General features: G+C 41.3%; 1 protein-coding gene across 1 annotated transcript in view; it reads left to right on the forward strand.

Annotated features, from left to right (window-relative positions):
- Positions 1-469: 469 nt before the first annotated feature.
- The window catches only part of SCAMP1 (secretory carrier membrane protein 1), a 43,237-nt gene continuing 19,529 nt past the window's right edge, over positions 470-24,177 (forward strand). The window contains exons 1-2 of the mRNA XM_079330207.1: positions 470-635; positions 13,668-13,745. Of these exons, the coding sequence (XP_079186333.1) occupies positions 579-635; positions 13,668-13,745 (135 nt within the window). The 5' untranslated portion in view covers positions 470-578. The remainder of the gene's footprint in view (positions 636-13,667; positions 13,746-24,177) is intronic.

The raw sequence follows: 24,177 nt of genomic DNA on the forward strand, positions 1-24,177 counted from the left end.
GGCCCGGCTACCCCGCCTCCCTGGGGGAGCCCCGGCCTCCTCCCTCTCGGCTCACAGCCAGCGCTAACCACCGAAGGCGCGGGACACAGTCCCCAGTGCCCACACGAGCACCTACGAACGCGAGGCGAGCCTCTCACTGCAGGCGCTCCCAACTACGCGCTTATAGCCCAGCCCTCAGCCGGCCCGCGAACCGGCTCTTGGCCAACGCCTCGAGAGGGGCCCGGCTCAGTCATGAGCTCTGCTCCCGCCCACCCCGGGAGCAGCCGCTCCGCCTCCATCCCTTTCTCCCCGCCGGGGCCATCCCACCCGGAACTTCACTTCCGGGGCGGCCATTTTGGGCGGTGCGTGGCTGGTCGGTGCGGCGGGGCGGGCTCGGCCCGGGCCGCGGGGCTGTGGCAGCGGCGGCGACACCTGCGGGGGTCACGCACACCTGCGGGGGACACGCACACCTGCGGGGGACACGCACACCTGCGGGGGACACGCACACCTGCGGGGGCACCGCAGCGCCGGGAACTGTCGGGGCGCCGCCGCAGGGGCAGAGCCGCCGCCCGTGCATCGCAGCCCCGCCTGCCCCCACCATGTCGGACTTCGACAGCAACCCCTTCGCCGACCCGGACCTCAACAACCCCTTCAAGGTGAGGGGGCCGTGAGGTGTCCTCGGTGTCGGTCTGCGCCGAGCCTCGGGTTTCCCGTGAGAGGAAGCATGGCAAGGAAGAAAGGGAAAAAGGGGGAAGGGAATAAAGAAGGAAGGAAGTAGGGAAGGGCCGGTGGGAGCTGCGGGCCGGGGTCCCTGCCCTCCGCGGGCTGCGGAGGCCCGGAGTGGGGGCGGGGAGGATAAGCAGCCGTTCACAACTTCAGGTTCCATATTTCCTTCTGTAGTTAAAATAGCACAAGTGTTTCAGATGCGTTATTTCGATAGAAAAAAAAAAAAAAGTTTTGGGTTTTTTATTTTGACGTAGCTTTGTGCTAGGGGTAACGCTACTACAGTGCTTTTTTTCCTTTCGTCTGTTTGAACCAAATAGTTAAACTTAATGAATTTGCTCTCTTCTTGTCTAGCCCCCTCCCACCCCCTTCAAGCTTATTGGTTTCCTTACCTTATGTCTGAAGTAATCAGGGTACCAATGGCTGGGCATGAGTTCTATGCTGTATCTCAAACTGCTGTGTTGTAATGTACTATAAAGCTTTTAGATTTTGCTCTGCTAACTTGTCACACAGCTGTGAGTTCTTTCTTCACTCACTGGCTTCAGCTGTCAAAACGTACTGACCTCCCTGGCCGCTTCCCCTCCTGTTTTTCTTTGTTATTTGAATCCAGTTAAACTAACTTCTGAAGCTACCTACTTCGATAATATTACTGAGCTTTTTGCAGGCACTTTAAAGTGCACACAGATAGTATGTGGAAGCGAGTTTAGAATGTTAGCTGGAATAATTAAGGCTTTTAAAAATTGAGCTGTGACATTTCAAGCCAAGCGTACTTCTGTCCACATAGATGCTATAAGCATAATGCTCCTAACGCTTATTCATAAAATCCATCTGAATCATTAGCTTAGATTTTATAGTCATAAAACAGCAATAGTATTCATTAGGCTAGAATACCTTAGGCTAAGATCTGTTTTCACTTGTTGTATGCAGTGCAATGACCTTCCAGGTGAACACAAGTCCTGGTGTTGAGTCTGCTGCCAGCAGTAGTTTGGGCTAGTACCAATGTCAGTGAGCACTGTTCTTTTTGGCATCAACCACTGAAAAGGTGTCATTCTAGAATGCATCTTCATTAACAGAAGTGCATTATGCTTTTTCACCTTTCTGCCTCTGCAGTGCTCATCAGGCTGTGTAACTGGTCCTGTGTAGTGTTGTGAGACCTAAACTAGGCACACACCTGAATTATACTTCCAGTTTCAAGATACTGCTTAAAGTGCAAAAGTTTATTTCAGTTTCTCTTTAGGGAAAGACCTCTGTTGTAACTGTTGGGCAGAATCCATGCTCTGCCTCTCATCTGCAGTGCATCATGATAAAAAGACTCTATAACAACTTCTCTGTAACTTGAAGCTCTCTGTTTAGATTTCTTCGTTTGCAGAGGATGGTTCAGGAATTCTCTAATTTTTGGGTTTTCAGAGGGGTTTTTTTTTTTCTTCCTTCAGTCTTTGCTAACTTCCATTACATTCTACTGCCTGTAAAAGGTAATCTTGCTTATCTTTACTTACCCATGCATTTAACTTGAAGGGGCAAAAGGCCTCATATGTAAGCGAAAGCTTGATGGCCATCTTGTTGGCAGCACAGCTTTGAAATTAATGAGTATTTATATGAGTAATATATATATTATTATATATTATATTATATATATATATATATATAAATAATGAGTAAATACGTGGATGTATTTAAGTTTTGTCTACGAGTTTTAAAATACTTTATGCATAGAACAGGTATTTCCAGATGGACTCTGACAGCCTAAGTCATGTTGTCTAAACACTGTATCCTAATGTACTCATATTTTTGGTTTTGCTTGGTAATTTTATGTATGATGTGATTAGTTGTTTTCCTTGTTTTTGAAGCTGCTTCCTATGCTCTTGTAAAATCAGGAAGTAGTATGGCAGAGAAGGGGTGGGTAGGCATGAGGTGGAAGAGTTGTTGCCACAGTCTAAAGATAGATACTTTTTTTCTTAAACTATTTTTTTTTTTTTTACTAGCTGTCTGTGATCTACATGGGAAGTTTCCTGTAACTGTTCTTATACCTTTTAATAAAAAGATTAGAGCAGAGTTTCTTGCTTGATGTTGAGTCAAATAAAAGTGTTCTCTGGAAAGATAAAGTATAAACATCTAGTACTCAGTATTTTGGGTAGTTAGTACTTTCAGAAGTCTGCTGGAAAAACTGAAATTAGCTTACCTGGCTTGATTGTGGAGTGCTGTGGATTTTAAGATAAGGGGCTGCCTAACCTTTGCATTTTTTTTTATTCTTTGTTTCTTTAAAAAAAGCAACAAACTGGAACTGAATCCAGAGTCATGGATATGCTTTTGAAGTCACAGTTTTCCTCTCTAAATAAATGTCCTTTGAATGCTGTACCAACATAGTCAAAAGGTGGATTTTTTTAAAAGACAGAGGATATATAGAAACAAACAGATAAGTGAAATGCTAACATTTACAAGTTTTTGATAACATTAAAATTGTCAGAAGAAAATGCATTCATACAAGTGAAGATGTCAGAATCATTTTATAATAAGATATAGCAGCAGTGTGAAGAAGTACACAGTTGGTGTGACCTCAGGTATCATGGTTGGAAGGAGGTTAGTAGTGAAATCTATTAATTTAGTTCACTAAGAAACACGAGTCTTAGCTTGTGAGTGTGAATTCACACTTTGTAAAGTTCTCACTTTAAAAAGCTGCAGTCCTATAGCATCCAAACAGGATGAGCAGAGCAGATGTGGTGATGGTAGCTGCATTCAGTCCAAGGCAAATCTATAGAGAGGAGACAGATATGATCCCAAGTTAGAAAGTGAAGCCAGGGTCAGGATCATGTCCAGTGAAAGAAAGCAGGATCAGCCACCAGTCCTCTGATGACCAGGTAAGATGTAAGGGTTAGTAAGGACTAGGGGTCTGACTGTTGAGGAGGAGTTTGGGAATTCTCGAGGTCCTGACCATCTGTCTTAAATAGGGTAAAACAGCATGAAATAAATTTTGTATGACAGGACAAAGGCAGATTTCTAATGTAGCTATCTCCTTGTGGTTTGTTTGTTTGTTTGTTTGTTTTTTTCAATGTCATAGGATAGGTCATGGTTGTAGTCTTCTGTCTTGGGAGGTGATACAGTTACAAAGGTTCTGAAATAGCAGTCTCAAAATTCAGTGTAAGTATCATTTACTCTGAAACAATCAGCAGTTCATCTACAATAAAAATTGTTGATTCTATGTTCCTGGTTTGAGGGTTTTTTTCCTACGTGAACAGTCCTACTACTCAGAGAGAGTTTTGTAAATAGGGCAATGGATTTCAATAGGCCTTTAGATCTTGGGTGACAGGCGACAAAAAGTTTACAGACTGACTGTTAATTATCCATACATATGAAACAGTTATTTTTTGGTTGTTGTCGAATGAGAACTGTAAAGACTCAGTTGTGCAAGTTCGTCTAATACGTTTAGTTCTGAACAGGTGCATGTTTTTGACACCATAGAAATTATGATAGGCCTGAAAACTAAGATGAATTTCTGTTCAAATGTGAATGGTTCCCTTTTCAGGGAAAAGCGAAGTCCCTATGTGATAGGAAGATTTTTCTTTTTTCTCGGTCAGATTCAGTGTGGGAGAGCCTCATCAGAGCAGACCTCAGATGCATGTAATGTTAAATATTTGAGTTGTTTCTTTGAGTAGGGTTTGGGATCCAAACTGTAGCTACCTTTGAGTTGTTGCTCCAAAAAGACACAGGTCTTACGTAGTAGTCATGACTGACATTTTTGTTTGGATGGCTAAGATACTCTGCAATACCCAAGAATTACACTGAATTGCTCCCACTGAAGTCAGTGGATTACTTGAGTCTCTAGAGCTAAGTACAGAAGTAATTCCAGTTATAAATTGGATATTACACTTAATCTTGACTCACATGAGCACAAATTAATCTCGTGCTTGGTTTGGTGGGAAGTACAACCTGGAGGTTTCATGCTGAAAGCAGTTATGTGAATGACTTCTACCTTCTGTGGCAGCAGAATCTCTGCAGTTTATACTGTGGATGCTGAAGTGAAGCTAAAGTGATGGAAACTTAGAGGAAGAAAGAGAAGTCCTGATTTTTTTTTTTTTGGTAAGAATTGAGACCCTTATTACGTAAGATGTTTGTGCAGCTTTAGAATGAAGCAGGTTTGTCGCATGCCTGTATGCATAAATGAGTTTTAATTCCTGAATCTAAAAAATCCTGACTATAAAGTATACTGATTTAAGTTATCTGTCTTAAAGTTAGTAAAGTATGTAAAATATAGCGGTTTTTTTCTGACTTTTACTATCCATTAGTGTTTTCAAAAATTATGAATAGCCCTAAATCTTGCATAGTTTAATGCTGAACATTATGGTAGTGGATTGTCCTTTAGCTGTCCTGCGTAGAAGTTGGCTTTCAAGAGTACACTTCTCCAGTGCTGTAACTGAGCTATAATCTGTTAAAAATATGAAGCTTTTTAATAGTTATTCAGTATCTCATAGCTGCGTTTTTCCCTCTAGATTTTCACTGAAGTGTTAGCACATACTGCCTAGTGTTACTATTGTGCTGTATACTGAGATTACTGAGATTTTTTTATGTTACAAAGAGGAACATACACGTCAGAGCTGGGGAATGAGAATGATTTGAGAGTAGCTGAGAGATGGAGGTGATACTTTGTTAGGCATCCAGTACTCCATTGCAAGATTAGGCTGGTGCAAACTTTAGGACAAATTTGTTCTTGCCAGCCTCTGAAGTTCTTTTAGTTTTCAGAGGTGGGCACCTTGCCTTGCTCAGCTGCTCAGAATCCTTCGCAGCTCTGCTTTCATGTGATGAATGTGACATAAAATAGGCAGCATTCAAAGGACAAGTATAAGAACCCAGTGGGCTACTTTTGCAGTATCCTATTTAATAATGGTGTTCAGGCAGAGTAGGGAAGAAAGCTATTTGAACATCATTTCAAGAGTGGGATGGGAAAATGACTGATAAGTGATCGATATGTTAAACTTGAAAAACTCTGAACTTAAACAGATACTTGGGTATTTTTATTACTTTTTATTCCTTTAAGTCCAGAATTTTTTATCAAATATTTATTCAACATATGTAAATTGCAATTTCAGAGCCTTAATCTGGCGGATTTTTAGGGTTGAGAAATACTCCAGAACCGGTTTATGTAAAGTGTGATGGATAATTTTCTCTTTTGTCAAGAGATCAAAAAAGTCAGACCAACAGTTTCAGGCATTTTATGTTGCGTTTTTGCTTAATTTTCTGACCCAATGGTGTTATCTTAAGTGTACTTCACAGAGAGCAGGAAGTACAACTGTTAAGTGTTACTATAATCTCTTCCCACCCCTACAATCAAAATCCACAGAACTTCAGGATGAATTCTTTCTTAAATCTTACTTTCCAACTATTTTTTGGTTCTGTGTAGCTGAAATGATTTTTATTTGTAGTTGTTTTCAGTTGCTGATGTGTTGTAAAAATACTATAGTCTCTACCCAAATCAGTGTTTAGTGTTATAAACGCCATTTCCTGGCCTCTGCAATGAAATACTGCTTTTACTTCCCTGCTACTCCTTGGGACTAAACTGAAAAAATGTTCTTTGCAAAAAATGCTTTTGTCATTTTGATAGAAGATTAGATATCGCTCAAAACGAAAGGTTTTTTCAGCAACATAAATGACAGTTTGCAGGGGCTGATTCCTTGTTCACTATATTCCCTTCACTTAAATCAAAATCACAACTAACAGTGTAAGCTTAGCTTATGGTGTTTTTCAGATTATTACCACGTTACGAATTTAATAGATGTATTTTATTGGTGGTGGAACAATCCTGGACCCAAATCCAGTTAACTGTAATGCTAAGCGTTGTTGCAGATGTATTTACTTCTTCAGTCTTTAATTTGGTGGTGTCTTCTATGTTCGTGAAACTGGTAGCTGATGACTAGTTTTGGTCTCCTAGACAACAGACATCTATTCCCTTCAATATTGTTTTTTAAAAAGCTGTAAAAGATCACGTAGAATGGATTATTATGTTCTGTTTTAAACATTCTCATTTGTAGTTAATTGTGTTTGTACACCCTCTGTGATAACTGGGTATTCAGTTAATTTTACCCATATCTGAGTGATATGAATGTAATTTGTTAGCTTGGCACAGAAGATGTTTTTGATAGTTCCATAGGTGCCCTTGCCAATATGAAATATAAATGTGTTGTTTTTTCTGTGTTTGTTCTGTCGGTTTGTGTTACTGTTTGTTGGAGTGTTTTTTCTGACTTTTCCTTTCTTGGCGTAATGATAGGTTGCTGCTTGTATCTGCCTTGTTGGGATTTTACAAAGTGTGTTAATATTTCCTTTGGAGAAATTACAGGGAAGAGACTGCAAGAAACAGGTAAAATGAAAGATTTAGGTGGAAAATGACTAAAGTAGGTTGTGCTACTTTCTTAAAACTTCAGTCTCTTAAACTAATTCAGATCTTGAAAATGTCATCTGAAATGACTGTGTGACTTAAATGCACTAATGGCTGGATATGAAAAATAGTCTGTTTTTAATTCTGTTCTGTGATTGTATGACTAATTGTTGAATAAAAAAGTCAGAAGCTCTGCTTTTGGACTGGCAGGAGTTTGAGTGAGATGAGGCTAGATGGAATTTGAGACATGGAAAATAAATTATTAGATTCACTTATTCCTGTGGAATATTACTTCTTCCTGTTTTTAACTAGTAGAATATGCATGTTGTGCAACATAGAAATTTGATAGCATTAATTTAAACGCCACTTCTGAGTGTGTCATCCTGCACGGCATTTATTGTTTGTATTATTCAAATGCTGAACAACTTCTAAATTCAATGTTTTTTTTATTCCGCAGCAGTGAGTCCGAGTGCTTCATAGTTTTCATCACTGTGTTTAGATGAGTTGGCATTTGCTCCATTTTTAAAATGAGATGCAGTGAGTGTAAGGTAAATGGTTCAAAACAATCCTTTGTATTTTGTGGGATGTAAGGTCTAATCTCTTCAGGAATATTGTAAGTAGTGTTTTGAAATATGAAGTGTAGCTGCTGTTGAGAGCAGTCATTTGATGCACTGTAGGTGTTCAGAACAATTAGAATAGCGCCTGCACCTGGGCACCCTGACTGTGAAGAGCTAAGGATAGTTCTAGCAATGAATGAGTTATAGGAGAGATACAAATTTCCAGGCTGGTACTTGCCTCCTTCAGTCCTGACATTCCTCTTTTCCTGTGATGACTGGTTTACTTTTCCTTGAGTTTTTCTGCATCACAAACTTCTATTTAAGTCCAGACTGTGTAGTTCATGTTTTCTGAATGCAGAATTTGAATGCTGCTTGTGGTGGTGTAATTAAATTTGTGTATTTCAGTACAATTGTATTTTTTTTCCTTTACTGGGTAATGAAAATTTACTTAAATAGAGCTATTATTGAATGTCTTCTGTGTCACTCAGGTTTTTTTTAGAGCTGCTGCTGCTTTAGCAAACAATAGCAATATTTGGCAGAGGTGTAGCAATTGTTAATTCAAAAGGGGGATGGACTTCTGATAAAGGGCTTTTTGCTATAATTACTGCGTGTATTTAAGTGTTGAACTTATTTTTTCAGTGCTAAGACTGTTGCTTTAGTACACCTGGTTGTCTCAGCATATGTTCTCTTTCATTTGTTAGTGTCGGAATATCACAGTAGATGTACAAAGAGATCTGAGCGGTTTTTGACCCTGGTCTTCCGTAAAACACCGAGACAAAAGGCTTTCTTTCATGAGATATTCATTTTTGTTTCTATGTTGTATTTCTGAATATAGGTTGCTCTTCTGAATTTAACTTGACTGCTGTTTCTTGCTTTTTGGAAATGGCTGTTGTTCAGTGGGTGTTTTATGAGTCTGATATTGTAGTTACTCAAATAATTGAATTTATGGTTTCCAAGCACAACTGGGCTGAGTTATTTGGTTAATAGTTGTCCTGGTTTAAAGGACAGGTGTCTGCCAATAAAGACAGAAACTTCTCTTTGAAATAGAGAATTTAATTCCACTCACTCCAAGTATTATAATTGTTTGAATTGAGGACTCTAAGACAGAGATAAGGGGCTAGGAGTAACAGCTCTTTCACTATTATATATCTAACCGTACAAGCAGAAACAACAGCAGTTATTAAAATTACCAACAAAACAGAACAGGTAACTCAGTTCCAGTCCTTTCTTTAGCCGCAGGCACGCTCTCTGCGCTTGGTCCCGGTGCTGCAGAGGGGACAGAGCCGGCAGAGCTGTGGAGAGCAGGCGGGAGCAGGAGGGGCGGGGGCGGCAGCGGCTGTGCAGTGTCTCAGGTGGGAGCAGGCTCCTCGCTCACCCTTTGTGTCCCAGTGATTTGCTGTGTCCTCAGAGGCAGGAGGCTGAAGCGGTGCAGATGCAGGGCAGTTGTTTGCAGAGGGTCTGGCTCTCCTGATTCTCCACGTGTCCCAGCTCACGGGAAACACGAGTAACCCCTCCAGAAGCCCAGCTCCCACCTACCCCTTTGTCTAGAGTCGTCAAAAAGATCCTGGGTGTAACCCAGCAGGTTTCATTAGCATGATAATGGGAAAAATTCTTTAAACTGGAACAAAATAAACCCAACCCCCAACAACAGTGCACTCTTCGAACACAAGTTCAATGTTGAAATATACGTTTTAAGCAGCAGATTCTACCTAAAATTCTAAGTGCTAATCAAGTGAAAGTAATTACAACTTCTGTTTTCACTGCGTGGTTGATGGTTAGTGATCACAAGTTGTTCATGTGTCTATACTTGAACATTTTTCTGTGGAAGAGGGAATTGCATGAGAGCATTTTTGAAAGGGGTATCATACCGAAAGTATGAACAAAGTGTTTTATGCTCTGCTAATTGACATGTAAAGACTGGAATAAGTGTACTGAGTCTAACTAGGATGGAATTAATTTTTTTTAATAGCAGTCCCTGTTGTGCTGTGTTCAAGGTTTGTGACCAAGACAGTGCTGGGAAGGCACTGATGCGCTTGCAAGTTGCTCTGCAGTGCTTGCACAGCACCAAGACTACCTTTGTTTCACACTCTTGCTTTTCCTCAGGGGATAGGCTTCAGGAAGAAGCTGGGAGGGGACACTGGCAGGACTGCTGACAGCGGCTGACCGGAGGAATTTTGCGTGCTGCCTAACATGGTGTTGGCAGCACGGCTGGTGACAGCAGTGGGGGGAGCTGTTCCAAGCAACCATTGCTCAGAAGCTGGATGGGCATGTGTCTGTTGGTGGGAGGCGGTGAGCAAGCGCCTTTGCATGACTTGCTGGTTTTGTTGCCTTTTTTTTTGCCTCTACCTTCCCATTTCACATCCCACCTTTAAATTGTCTTTTCTTTGTAATAACCACAAGTTTTATTTGTTTTTTCTTTTGGTTCTCTCCCGCATCCCACTGCGGAGAGCAGTGAGTGAGTAACTAGTCTGGGGGCTTTGCTGCTGGCTACAGGAGACATACTGGAATAAGATAAAAGCTTTCAGCTGTATACAACTTTATGCTACTCTATATATTGAATTATGAAATTGGCTTATTTATATTAACATTGTTTTAACTTCATCTTTTTTTATCTTGTACTGATGAGTCTAAACTAATGTGAAATTCAAGTATTATATTTAATTATTCCCATTATTAAATGTACTTTTCTAATCAACATTTCAAATAATTTATGGTTGAATTTTGACAAGAAACATACTCACCACACCATGTTTTCCCTCTTTTTGGATGTTTTTCTGCACAATATTTTGTGATAGCCATCTTATCAAAGAAGGTGGTAACAATTAATTAGTTTTCCAGTTTATGCGAGACCTGGTGATATATTAGTTGTTACAATGTATTTGAGTAATATGGTAACTGTGGCAGGCTTGCGAGGGAGATTTATCAGCCTGGTTATTTTGAAACAACTAATTAAAGATGAGTCAAATATAAGAAAGCTGATGTTGAAATGCTTTTAACATTGTTTTTTATGCATCTTCAGAAAGGGTGATTCTTGTTCAGTGACCACTGAAATACTGCCTTGTGGATAAATGTAGGCTTTAAGGAAAAGTGGTTTGTGACCAGAGCTTATGTACATGAATTTGTTTAAAATATGCAACTTATAATTTTTTTAATTTTGGAGGCATTGATTTTTCTGAAGCTTTTTTATAGTCAACTTTTGAAATTGCCTCATATGAACAATTTTGTAAGTGTAACTTGTAATTGGAAAAAATGGACTTGTTCTCATTTTCTCTGTCCCTTAGGATTTTAGAACTGCTAGGTGTTCTGTCCTGGATTTCTTTCTAGCTGTAAATAAGTTGACTGCAACCATTAAGAAAGTTTTCTTCCTGCATCTGCAGATAAAGTTCCTTCTAACAAGGCTAAGCTGGGGCCATAATAAATGCTGATTCTAAGAAAGCAGATTCTGCATTTAAATTTGATTTTTATATTGTTTAGCTGAATTATGTCTGTATTTGCTTAAGTGTAGATTATGTCAACTACTGTATTTCTTTTAGAAAAATTGCATTTATGTAATAGAATCAGAGAACAGCTTGGGTTGGAAGGGACCTTAAGGATCATCTAATTCCATGCATCCAGCCAAAGGCAGGGACACCTTCCACTAGACCAGATTGTCCAGAGCTCCATCCAGCCTCGTCTGGAACTCTGCCAGGGATGGGACCTCCACAACTTCCTTGGGCAACCTGTTCCAGTGCCTCATCACCCTCACAGTAGTTAATTCCTTTGCAATACTTAATAAAAATCTAGTGTCTTTCTGTTTGAATCCATGCCTCTATTCCTGTCACTATATGGTCTTGTAAAAGGTCTCTCTCCATTTTTCTTGTGGGTTCCCTTCAGGTACTGGAAGGCCACAATTAGGTCACCCTTAAACCTCTTTTCCAGGCTGAAAAATCCTACTCCTCTCAGCCTGTCTTCATAGGAGAGGTGCTCCATCCCTGATCATCTTGGTGCCTCCTCTGGCCTCTCTCCAGCAGGTCCATGTCCTTCCTGTGCTGGGAGCCCAGAGCTGGTGCAGCACTGCAGGTGGGGTCTCAGCAGAGCAGAGGGGCAGAATCCCCCTGGCCCTGCTGCCCACTCTGCTCTGGATGCACCCAGCACACGTTTGGCTCTCTGGGCTGGCAGTGCCATGGCTGGGTCATGTCCAGCCTCTCACCCACCAGCACCCCCAAGTCCTTCTGGGCAGGGCTGCTCTGATCTGTCCATCCCCCAGCCTATTGGTACCAGGGTGCTCTGACCCTGGTGCAGCACCTTGTACTTGATCTTGTTAAATCTCATGAGATTCCCATGGGCACTCCCCTAGAGCTTTTCCAGGACCCTCTGGATGGCATCCCATTGTTCAGCTGTGTCAACCGCTCAGCTTGGGGTCATTTGCTGACATGCTGAGAGTGCACTCAGTCTGACTATGTCATTAGTGAAGGCATTAAATAGCACTGGTCCCAGTACAGATCCTTGAGGGGCACTTGTCACTGATGTCCTCCATGTGCCTTAGCACAGCCTCTAGGAGGATGTTTTCCATTATCTTCCCAGACACAGAAATGAGGTTGACAATTCTCTAGTTCCCAGGGTCCTCCTTTCTACCCTTTTTAAAAATGGCTACCCCATTCCAGTCACTTGGGACTTGCCCTGAGTGCTGTGACTTTTCAAATGTCACAGAGAGTGGCTCGGCAACTACCTCAGTAAATTCCCACAGGATTCTGGCATGAATCTCGTCAGGTCCAAGAGACTCAGGTACAATCCAGTTCCTCAGGTCATGAACCTTATCTTCTCTTATAGTGGGTAGTATTTTGTTCTCCCAGTTCGTCTCCTGTCCTCCATCCACTTCAGAGGTGTGGGAAGAGAGGTTGCCCTGAAGACTGAGACAAAAATGTTGAGTACCTCAACCTTCTCTTCCTTCATTGTTACCAGTCTTCCACTGATACCACCTGCGTTTTCAGGGGTGAACTTCTTTGGTCTTTTTTTTCTGCTAAACATACCTGTAGAAGCTCTTTTTGTTATTCTTTGTGTCACAGGTAAAGGTCTTAAGTATTTCCATCTTTAAACGGAATACAAATGTAAACATATATTTCTTTTTTTCTCAGTCTTTATCAACTCCAGTTTGTTTTCTAATGTTGAACTAGACTGTTTGAAATGAGAAAATATATACATCTAAACATAATAGTTATAAAATGAAGTGTATATATAGCTCTTTTGTGTTTGGTGTACATATAGAATGTTGTACTTTTGTACATTTATGCAAATACAAATGTAACTAACAGTATTGAATAAATGGATTTACTAATTTTCAAGAAAGCCAACCTTTTATCTATTGTTATATTCTAAAAAAGCAAAAGCTTTCAGGCACAGAAACCATGTGGTAGAAGCAGGCATCACATGGAATAAGTACAGGTTTTTTCAAATGGAGTTGATGTGGCCCATTGTGAGGGGCACTTCTGCTTTTCTGCAGAACAAAGCCTGCCTGTCTGTAGCACAGAAAAGTGTTTCATTTCTGAAATAATTTTCTCAAGCTAAATCTCGAGCAGTCTTTCTTGTTGTATAATTAATTGAGGTAGAAAGAATTAAACTTTTTTCCCTTGATTTTGCTAGTTCAGATAGAAACTGAATCAGAAGTGCTTTTGGCATGATGGGGCCCTGTTTCTTCAGCTCCATTTTTATGAAATGATTTTTCTGTTCTTGATGGGGTTGGATGTACTTCTGGGTAGAGAAGTCCAAGGGTTACAGAAATTTCTTCTGCCTGGTCAAGATAGCAGGATAGAGGCTTTTTTTCCTTCTAAATCAAAAAGATGACAGATGGGGTTTCTGTTATACTGTGTTAATCTAGGTTTATAAGAAGATCAGAATGAAATGATGTTAGTTTGGAGGTAAAGAGGTGGATGTTTACAGACGTCTTTAGTGAAAACAAACCTTTTTTGTTTTGAAAGGAAATCTGACATATATGATGTAATGATATGGGTGTTGACTCTTTGATTATATGCATGTGCACAGATTTACACAACTGTTTCCTTTTCTAGGATCCTTCTGTTACACAAGTGACAAGAAATGTTCCTCCGGGGCTTGATGAGTACAATCCGTTCTCTGATTCAAGAACAGTAAGCATGTTTATTTCTTAATCGTGCTGCTCATCTTTGATGAGGTTTTATTTTCAGAATTTTGACTGATATTGTGGAACGTAGAATGGGCTAGCTGCAGGTAGTGGAATATGTATAAGAATAGATAGCTCCATTAAATATTGCAGAGGATGCATTGGCAAGTTTGATTTCAGAGAGCTTTGACTTGGTCAGGAAGACTGGCCCTCTGAAAGGGGGCCAAAACAGAACTGAGTTTTTTCCTGATTTTACTGACTTCTGGTAGTTTTTACTAACTTATTTTTTTCTATTTTTACAAACCTTTGGTAGTCTCTCCTTGTGGTTTTATGCATTTCACTAGCTTTGAAGCTTATGAATGTGGCACACTTACCCAGTGTTTTGCTTTTGATTTCTGTTTCACTTAACGAAAATGTTGTTCAGAAATCAAAACGTGTTTAAATAATGTTCCACAGACTTTGAATAGTTGTGCAATAGTGAAAGGAAAAATTTATGTCGAAGAAACAATTGTTTTACTCCTCTAATTTATATGGTTTCAGTATACCTTGTGCTTTTCCATTGTGGGGAGGAATACAGGAAATAGGATAGTAAATTCATACTGTAACCACCTTTTTCAGCGGCTGCTTTTGATAGTGAAGATGTTTTGCAATCTTACCAAACTGTATGGCTGGTTATTGCCTGTCAATGTCATTTATAAACATTTAAATACTGTATTTTTAAAATACAGTCTTATTTTTTATGAAAAATATGGTAGTGCTGTTAGGTAGTGTTCATATTTGAGTATTTACAATGCCATGGAGAGAGCATCAGAATTCACTTATGAGAGAGAAGAAGCTTAATTGTTAATTGATAAAAAAATTTAATGTTAATTGATGAAAACCAGCACTTTAACAAAGTTGCATAGCAAATACAAAGTTTGGTAGTAAAGTGATTTAACATGATTTGATGGCGAGGTACATTCAGTAACTTCCTGGAGGACGTGGTCAGAAAAAGCTGCCAAGAAGGCCCTTTGGTTTAGTCTTGAGGTTCAGAAAGGTCCCCACTGCATTCTGGACTCCTTCCTGAGAGGGGGTTTGGTTTGTGTGGATCTAGACTTTGTCCCAGGTTTTGTAAATTATGCATATCTCAAGGACTACATGAGCAGAATTAGTCCTTTTTATCACTTAGCTAAGATTTCAAAGTTTAGTGTCAGTTATTGAAAATTTGTTGTGACAAGGAATTTCTCTGCCTTGAGGAGTAATGCTGAGATGTGTCCCTGCTCAAGGGACAGTCCATTGCTGTGTGAGAGAGCTCAAGGGGCCCTGGGCTGTGCATTATTTATGAAGTAAGGTGATTGATTTATGGTCATATTTGCCATGAATTACGGAAGTTAGTTTCTTCCAAATGTGACTTCAGTCACATCTTTATTATCACTATGGTTAGGTAGGTGTGTTGGTCAGATCAGCCCTTGGGTACTGTTATCTGTCTCTCCCAAAACCTACTTAAGACTGATGCAATCTTCATGACCACATGGATCCATTACAACTGTTGCTGGTTATAACTTGAGCAAGATTGTGCCAAATAGTGAGGGCAGGGAGAGCAGACTCTCATAGCAATGCAACAGTAAGTTTTTATACCATGTTAAAATTCTATCTGGGGGAAGCTTGGTTTTGGGTATGCCTTGGATCAACTGTTTAAGACAGAATATTTGCAGCTAACAACAGTGTTAAGTAAGTCTCCAAAATTATTTTCGTCTGGATCTCAATATCAGGAATTATGTTAGACTTTGTTTTATGAAGCTTGAAGATGTTAAAAATTGCTTTGTGTTGACTATAAGTCACAAAGAAAGTACATCTTGTTTTTAAACAACGCAATCTCGAGCTACTCTTTTTTTTTTTTTTACTTCTGTTCTTACTTTAACATGTAGCATTGTGGGAAAAGGGGAACGGAAGCATGTGGCTAAGATTGGCTGACTTTGAACAGTCAGATGTGCTTGGATTAAAAATTCTTATTGTTCATTAGAGATGTCACTCAAAAAGCTGGGAGGATGGAGGAAGCCTTAGTCAATGGTCAGATGCACAACGCACTGCGATTCAGTTAATAGTCTATGGCATGTTTACAGATTAATAAAAATTGTCCACTGAATGAACACTTCTCTGCAGAGATAAAGAACAGATTTTCTTGACAAGAACAAGACTGAAAAAATAAAGCTAAGAGTGCAGTGATAATCAACCTTTACATGTTACTTCCCTTCCACCCTCTCTTGTGGATGCTGAACATACAAGTATTTGTTCTGTAGTTATATGCATTTGCAGGAATGTACCTAGATACCTGAGGATATACTCACAATTCCAAGCGCTTGCCTCTTTCCCTAACAGCTTTGTATGCAAGAGAAGAGCATACTGTGTGTGTAAAATAAATATGTGCAACAGGAGTAATGGAAGAGAAGTGGAAGTGAATGCCTTTGTAGACTGGATGAACAGCGGTAGAAGCAGAGTCTGTGAATTTTAGACTTGGGGAAATACCTAGTTGTCTGTCAGTATCCCTGTCGGATGTCCATCAGGTGGGGATGGGAGTTACTCTCTGTTTTGTGCGCTGCTCAGATCAAAAGCATCCAAGTAGTTTTGGTGGGAGTTAATTTCAGATTTGTAGTGGCTGTAGCAAGACAGTGTCTTGCAGTCTCTAGAATTAACTCAGCATTCAGTTTTGATCCTTGCCGTACAAAAAAGATGTGGACAGGCTAGAGAGGATCCAGAGAAGGGCCACAAAGACAGTCAAAGATCTGGGAAGCCTGTCATTTGAGAAATGACTACAGAAACTTTGTTCAGGTTTGAGAAATGAAGTTTTAGGGAAGACCTTAATTCCATGTTCCAGCCTCTAAAACGTGGCTACAGAGAAGATGGAGATTCCATTTTTCAAGAAGCACATGCAAAAGATGAGAGGCGATGGGTAAAAATTCCTGCTAGGGACAGTCAATTGGACACAAGAGGAAAATGTTTCACATTGAGAACAGCCTGATCAACAGGTTGCCTAGACTGATCTCCCAAGGGATATGTTGGATTCTGCAGCATTCAGATTGAACTGAATGGAGTGCTAAGGCCATCTTGTTTAGGCTGTGCTTTTGTTAAGAAAGGTTGGACGAGATGGTCCTTGCGGTCTCCTTCTAGCCTGGTGTTTATGATTCTTTCCTCATTCTTTCCAAGTGGAGGATAGTGAAGTATGCTAGAGTGCCAAAATATTTCTCCATTTCAAATCCAGACCAGGATTTCAATGGATGTTTATTCTGTGAGAAAGTGATTTCAAACTGAATACTAATATTTTTGTAGCATTATCTCAGTTGTGCTCCCTTTGTCAAGTGAGATACTTCCTACCAGTCTTTTCTGGATACAGAATGGACAGGGGAAAAAAAAGTAAATCCTGCTTTTTCTCAGTATTCCTTATTTTGTTTGCTTACTTCTGGTATTTTTGTGCCTTGATTTTTTTTTTTTTCCATTCTTCACCTTCAATGGAAGGAAGGTAACATGTAAGACGTGGAGAAGAGCATGTAGGCATGGGAGAGTTTCACCTGTCACCTTAGTATCTAATATGATGAATTAGGAGTTTTATTTGGGATTTTTTTTTCCTTTACATTTATCAGATTTCAAAATCTGTCTTAGACAAAAACTATGTAGGAAATGTTCAAATGTCAGATTATGTATCCTTGGCTGATCTTCAGTGATTTTGTCTCAAGCTCCAAGGGTCACCATGGAGATTACATTGTGTCTTTTGTCATGTTTCTGAAGATCAGCAATGAAAATTAATTCCACAATTAATATTTCTGCTTCATCATTTAATGAAATTGTGTTAAACAAAGCTTTTAATCTCTTCCTGCTACTAAGTTTTGAGCTTCTCTGAGTACTCTGTATATAGATAAACCCTTATACCTGTATATGCATATATACCCATATATGCATATACATAACAGTGCATATAGCAACCAATTTCAAATTGCTGCATTAAAGAAAATGGAAAAATCATTAGTGGAATTGGATTTTCTGTTGTTGTCTGTTGCCTGAGGGTTTCAGGCAAGTGCGACCTGGTTTAGAGGGAGACCACAACGGACTCGCACTACCGTCGGACAATCACACGTGACACCAATATGATGAACGGTGAAATGCGTTTATTTCCCGTGGGCACCCGCTTAAATAACCACGGTGTGCCCACGTCACTCCCTCAGGGGTTGGCAACTTGGAACGTCATGGAGAAGGAGGGGCCCTAACTCCTCGTAACAGCGCGAGATCTTCGAACGGCTGTTCTGGCTAACCACATCTCCCCCCTCTCCATGAACAATTAGGTTTGAACAATAACATTTGAAACTGGGTAAGCAACTGGTTAGTGACATGCAAATGAACTGGTTAGTAAACAAACTGGCTTAACAACTATCTAAGCTAACCGTCTTTGTTGCAAAAGCATGATGTCGATAGTACCTAAACGAGCCTTAACAAACTGTGCAATTTTATTGAGCAAACAAGGTCCGAGCACGAGTGCGAACATTATAACAACAACGGGTCCCAACAAGGTAGAGATTATAGGGGCAATCCACAGGTGCTGTGTAAAGAGGGAATTGAACCAGTTTTGTTGTTGGAGCTCGTAGTGACGACGCTGGTAAAGATGTCTGACAGCCGGACGGTCCAGGCTGGGGTGTTGGTCTCGGTTTGGCCTATCAGAGCGCCGGTGACGAAGTTCCTGAATGTCCAGATGTGGGGCTGGTAGGGATGGTAGCCGGTGCTGAGGTGGATCAGTGCTACCAGAACGCAGAGGCACAAGACTGTAGTTGACGGCTTGGCTGAAGGTCTGCAACAGGGAACCTGTGGGAAAGACACTCAAGATGTTGGTTAGTTTTTGTTAGGTAAAACTGGCTTTATGGATTTTAAAGGACACCACTTGATGTCATCGTCCTTTCTTACTGCCGCATACCCTCTGCCCGTCACAACCAATTTCCGCCCTGTTTCCCACTCCCCTAGCTCATTTTTAATGCTGACTGGAGGGCCCTCTTGGACGGCTTCTACTGCCCAATGCTTCTGGGAGGGGGCTTGACCTTGATCTCCTCGGGGGAATTGGTTCAGGGCTAGCAGAGCTGTTGCAAGCAGTCGTGGTTGTTCTGACGGAGGGATGGCTCCGAGGAATCCTTCGGCCCTTGCCAGAGTTTCTATTTTTGATTTTAAAGTTTGGTTGGCTCTTTCCACAATTGCCTGTCCTGTGCTGTTGTATGGTATACCCTGTTTTAGGACAATGCCCCATTTGGAGGCAAACTCCTGAGCTGCTTTAGAGATAAAATGAGTTCCATTGTCTGTTTTTATTTGCTTGGGGATACCAAGCCAGGCCATAGCAGACAACCAGTGCTGAACTGCGGCTTTGGAATTTGCTTTTGCGTGTTGGGTCCCTATAATGACACCGCTGAGAGTGTCTACTGTCACGGCGAGCCACGCTCTGGGTTTTAGCAGTTGACATAGCGTGAAGTCCGTTTGCCAGATCTCTGAGGCTTTTAAGCCTCTGGGGTTAACTCCACTGGACCACAGCGGGGATTTTTGGCAATAGGGACATGTGGCCATGATGTGCTTGGCGTTGGACATGGAGATGTTGCATTGTTTGGCAAGCGCTTTTGCCCCTATGTGGAGAGACTCATGTAGTTGCTTTGCGCTTTGCAGTGTCCACAGGTTTTTGGCTGCAGCATCAGCTTTGTCGTTTCCTAGTTGAAAGTAACCTTTTATGGGACTGTGACTATTAACATGAATAACGGTTACGGTACCTTTCCTTGAGTGTAATGCTTCTTCAATCATCTGGGCCGCTGGTGAGATGGAAACGCCAGGGTGAGACATCGCTTGGCACAGCCTTGCTACGAACATGGAGTCAGTGACGATGTTGAGGTGGTTAAGCGGAAACAGATTGCAAGCGAGCACTATTGCAGATGCCTCTAGTAGTTGAACTGACAGGGACTGATCTTGCATTTTTACACACTGCCATTTGTCTTTGTTCTGCCACACGACTGCAGCTGTTGATGTTGTTGACGATGCATCTGTGAACACCATTAGTCCAGGTGAGGGTCGGTCCAGGACTTTTGGTGGAAGGTCGATGTCCACTGTAGCAAGCAGCTGAGTCCACGGAGGCTTGACGGCGTAACAGAGTTCTCCTCCGAATCCGAACAGGGCCAACGCAAGGTGTTCCGAAAGTGCCACTGACACGGAGGGAATTTGCTTAAAAGTTGCCGGCATGAAATTTGTGTCCGAGTCGGAATCCGAGTCGGAATCCGAATCGGAGTTGGGTCTGGCACAGGAATAGCATTGTTGTCTATGTACGGATTGCCTGCGCCATCTGTCCCGGCTAGGCCTCCGGCCTGCCTCGACCTCACTGTCCGATGGAGAGGAAGTGGAATGGTCGGGGACTTCCGGCAGACTGTGCTTTTTCCCTGGACTCTGCCCCCTGGGTTTTTGGTGAGTGGTGACTGCGCCCGCCATGCTCTGCCCCGCGCCCGCTCTCTGATTGGGTATAGGTGTCTCCTCCCAGCCAGAAACCGCTCACTCTTCCCCCTGGTGTAAACTGCGCGTGTCCGTGGCGGGAATTGGGTAGGGGTCCTGCCCTTCTTCTTTACCCTCGGTGCCATATTGTGAAGTATAAGATGGTGGCATTATTTCTATTTGATTTTTACTTCTGTCACTGGCACCGTCGATAAAGAAAGGGGAACCATCGCGCTGAGGAAGTGGTTTGGGGTTAGGGTCAATGATAGCACCGGAGGTTGGGGTTGGAGATTGGGACCGCGAAAATGAGGGAATGTTAGTATCTAACCGTGGATTAGGGCTAGTGAACTCATCAGAAACACAAGTCTGGGTTGCAGCTCCCACCCCCAGCTTAGGAATAAGTCTTAAACATTGTTGAGCTGCCTTCCAGGTTTCTTGTTCATCAAGAGCCTTTTGCAGAGCGGTTTTAACTTTGCCCCAGCTCTTGAGGCACTTGCTTGAGCCGGACGAAATAACGTCCTCGGCAAGAGCGGAGGTGCACTTCCCCCAACATTCTGAATGCAGAATGTCGACAGGGCGATCAATAACGTTTAATATTAACAACCGCCTAATAGCAGTATTAAAATCTGACACCTTACAGGGAATTCCCCACTGCGCATGAATTTCAGAAATTACCTTCCCGAGACTCTCCATCCCGGTGGTACGGGAGCGTCCTCCCCACCGAAGTCGGACCAGCCGCTCCGGTTGTCTCCTCCGCCAGCGTGTTTCCCGTCGCCCGCCGCTCAGACCCGAGTGTCGGGGAGCAGACCGGGTTTCGGCACCACTAAGTTGCCTGAGGGTTTCAGGCAAGTGCGACCTGGTTTAGAGGGAGACCACGACGGACTCGCACTACCGTCGGACAATCACACGTGACACCAATATGATGAACGGTGAAATGCATTTGTTTCCCGTGGGCACCCGCTTAAATACCCACGGTGTGCCCACGTCACTCCCTTAGGGGTTGGCAACTTGGAACGTCATGGAGAAGGAGGGGCCCTAACTCCTCGTAACAGCGCGAGATCTTCCGAACGGCTGTTCTGGCTAACCACAGTTGTCTCAAGAGATGTATTTCAGTGGACTTTTTTTTTGTCCAGCAAAAATTGCTGGGTAGCTCCTCCCTAACTTTCCATCTTGGATTTAAACACAGCAGAAAAACATAGAAGTAAGAAACAAAACTGGTCATCCACTTTAACCTGTCCTCAGTAAATAAACTTCTCTGTATGAGGAAATCAGTTCAAGAGAAATTTTTTTAATGCCTATTTCCTATCAGTTTTACCTATTGATCAGTCAGCTGTTGAAAACAAGTTTAGTTAGGTGAATTGTTTTAAACTGTATTCTGAATATTTTTAAGCTGTTTGCTACTGAAACCTTAGACTGCAAACTACAAACTTTCACCTTTGGATGTTGAACTATTCTTTAACTTTTACTTAATTGTGTGAAGGGAGCCTCTAAGACAAGTACAAATGGAAATATTAAGAAACTGCAACCTGTCCAGATAGAAGCTACACATAAAGAATTCTATAAAGAGCTAGTAGGCCCCACATAAAAAAATCATATGGGACAAAAAGGCTTAAGCAGAGCACATGAAGAGCATGTGGAGAATGAGTTCATTGGTTGTGAAGGTTTGAACCCAGGGATTTCTTTGTTCTAGGATCTCTCAGGAGAGACTCAGTTCAAGCTGTCTTTCAGGTACTGGAAGATGCTATAACATCTTCCCAGAGCCTTCTCCTCTCCACGCTGAATAATCCCAACTCTCTCAGCCAGTCATCACAGGAGAGATACCCCATTCCTCTGATCATCCTGATGTTCTTCCTCTGAACTCGGTCCTCTTAGTCTGGGTGCCCCAGAGCTGGATGCAGTAATCCAATTGGGATGTCACAAGAGCAGAGAGAAGGGGCACAGTTGCTTCCCCTGGCATGGGCTGCTTCTGGTTAAGCTTTGAATGTAGCCCAGGGTGTGAGCACAATGCTAGAGCTCGAGAGTATACTGGTACAACCTCAGTACTTCTCACTTCTAGGAAAATCCCAGACTGTGCAGCCATGTTTTGCATTGTTGAGTGTTATTTTGGGAGTTAAATGATTTTTCCAAGGCATTTGAATACTTTTGTTTGTTTCCTTGTAAGTAGCTTCTCATCTTTGATTAGCGTTATGAAAATAAGTACTTTAGTTTGACAGAAGACTTTGAGGAAACTGAGTTTAAAAAGCATGCTGGTAATTTTTTAAAGAGCCGTCTTTTAGGAGCTCAAGAGCAAGCAATTTCAAAGTATTGTAGTTCAAGGAAGTGAAACAGAAGGCCAACTTGACTAAGCAGGGATCTTTTTCTAGAATTTAAATAAAAATGGTAGGTGTTTGGACATAGAAAGCAAGGTGACACAGGAGGGCTGCAGATGCACTGTTTGGCACTGCAGGGAGGAGATTAACGTGGTTAAATCTTGATGAGCGTGCAAGCTGAACAGCACTTTGGTGGACAACAAAATGGCCTTTCAAAAAGGTCAGCAGCAAAAAGGTGTTCAGAGATAATATTGGTCCATTACTTAATGAGGTCAGTCACCTCACAATTAGGGATGTGAACAGAACAGAGATGTTTAATGTCTTTTTTACCTATAACCAACTGATGGGCCCAGTGCCCCCAGTGACTTGAAGTCTTTGTAAATCTCAGGTTCAAGGTTTACTGCTCAACTGAATACAGGTGAGTCAGTGGGGTCCCATGGAATTCATCCTAGTGCACTGGGAGAGCTGGCTGATCCTATCATGAGTCCTCTCCATGTTATTTTTCAATCGTCTTAAGAGTCTGGAAAGGTACCACTGACTAGAAGCTGGCAAATATTGTCCCAGTTTTCAAGAAGAAGGAAGAATTTGATAATTACAGGCCAATAAGTTTCACTCCAATGGCTTGTAAAATTATGGAGAAGGTTATTCTGTGAGCAAGGGAAAAACACTTAAGAGACAATGCAGTCACTACTCAGAGCCAGAGCTGGTCCGTGAGAGGAAAGTCCTGCTTAATCAGCGTAAGGTGGGAGTTGGACTCCGCAATCCTTATAGGTCCCTTTCAACTTGAAATGCTCTATGATCATGATGCTTTCTTCACTAGGTTCTTCATCTACCAGAGATGACTTATAATACCTGTGCCTATTGTGCATTGTTGTGATTTTTTAATAGTAATCTGGAAAAGCTCATTAAAGCCATATTGAACTTCCAGTGCTGAAGATCGTTTTGATCAATGTGACTTTGTTTCCCTGTGCACACATTATGAAGTATGAAGCTAGGTAAATATCAAAACACAGTATCAAAAACATGCACTTTTTTTCTGTACTTAATGAAAGAAATACTACTACATTTCAGCAATACTCTGTATCCACTGAATACAGTGGCTGAAATGCAACTTTTGTTGGGATTATTATCTTAGTACATATATCAACCTAGCAATTCTGGAGAGATACCTAGCAAAAATTGGTGAAATAGTCAAGCAATAGATTACACATCTTGAATTGGAAAGTTTCATATAGTACATTACTTCTCTCTTTAGCCTGGTGATATAAGCTTTTGTTAAGTAGAAGGTTCTGGAAGACATTAATAAATTACATTGTGTTTCAGAGTATGAATGAATGGTTCTTAAATGCTGCAATTCTCTGAAACAGTAACTGGCTGTATTAATATTCATGTCAGAACAAAATTAAAATTTCATTTATTTTTGTTGAATTAATAAAATTCTTTGAGTGTTAATTGAAGACAGTGCAAGATGAGCTGTACCTCAGAATTCAGTTGATGTCTTTTTTCTAAAGATTGTAAATATTGCAAGCAGCATATCAAGTTTTCAGTTTATATCAGTAGCACTTCCTTTGAAACATCCAAATTGGTTCTTCCAATGATGATATAATGAAAAGAAGTTTATTAGAATGTAATATCCCTATAATTGTCTTTTATTTT

Source organism: Erithacus rubecula (assembly GCF_903797595.1).
Source record: "Erithacus rubecula genome assembly, chromosome: Z".
Classification (NCBI taxonomy): domain Eukaryota; kingdom Metazoa; phylum Chordata; class Aves; order Passeriformes; family Muscicapidae; genus Erithacus; species Erithacus rubecula.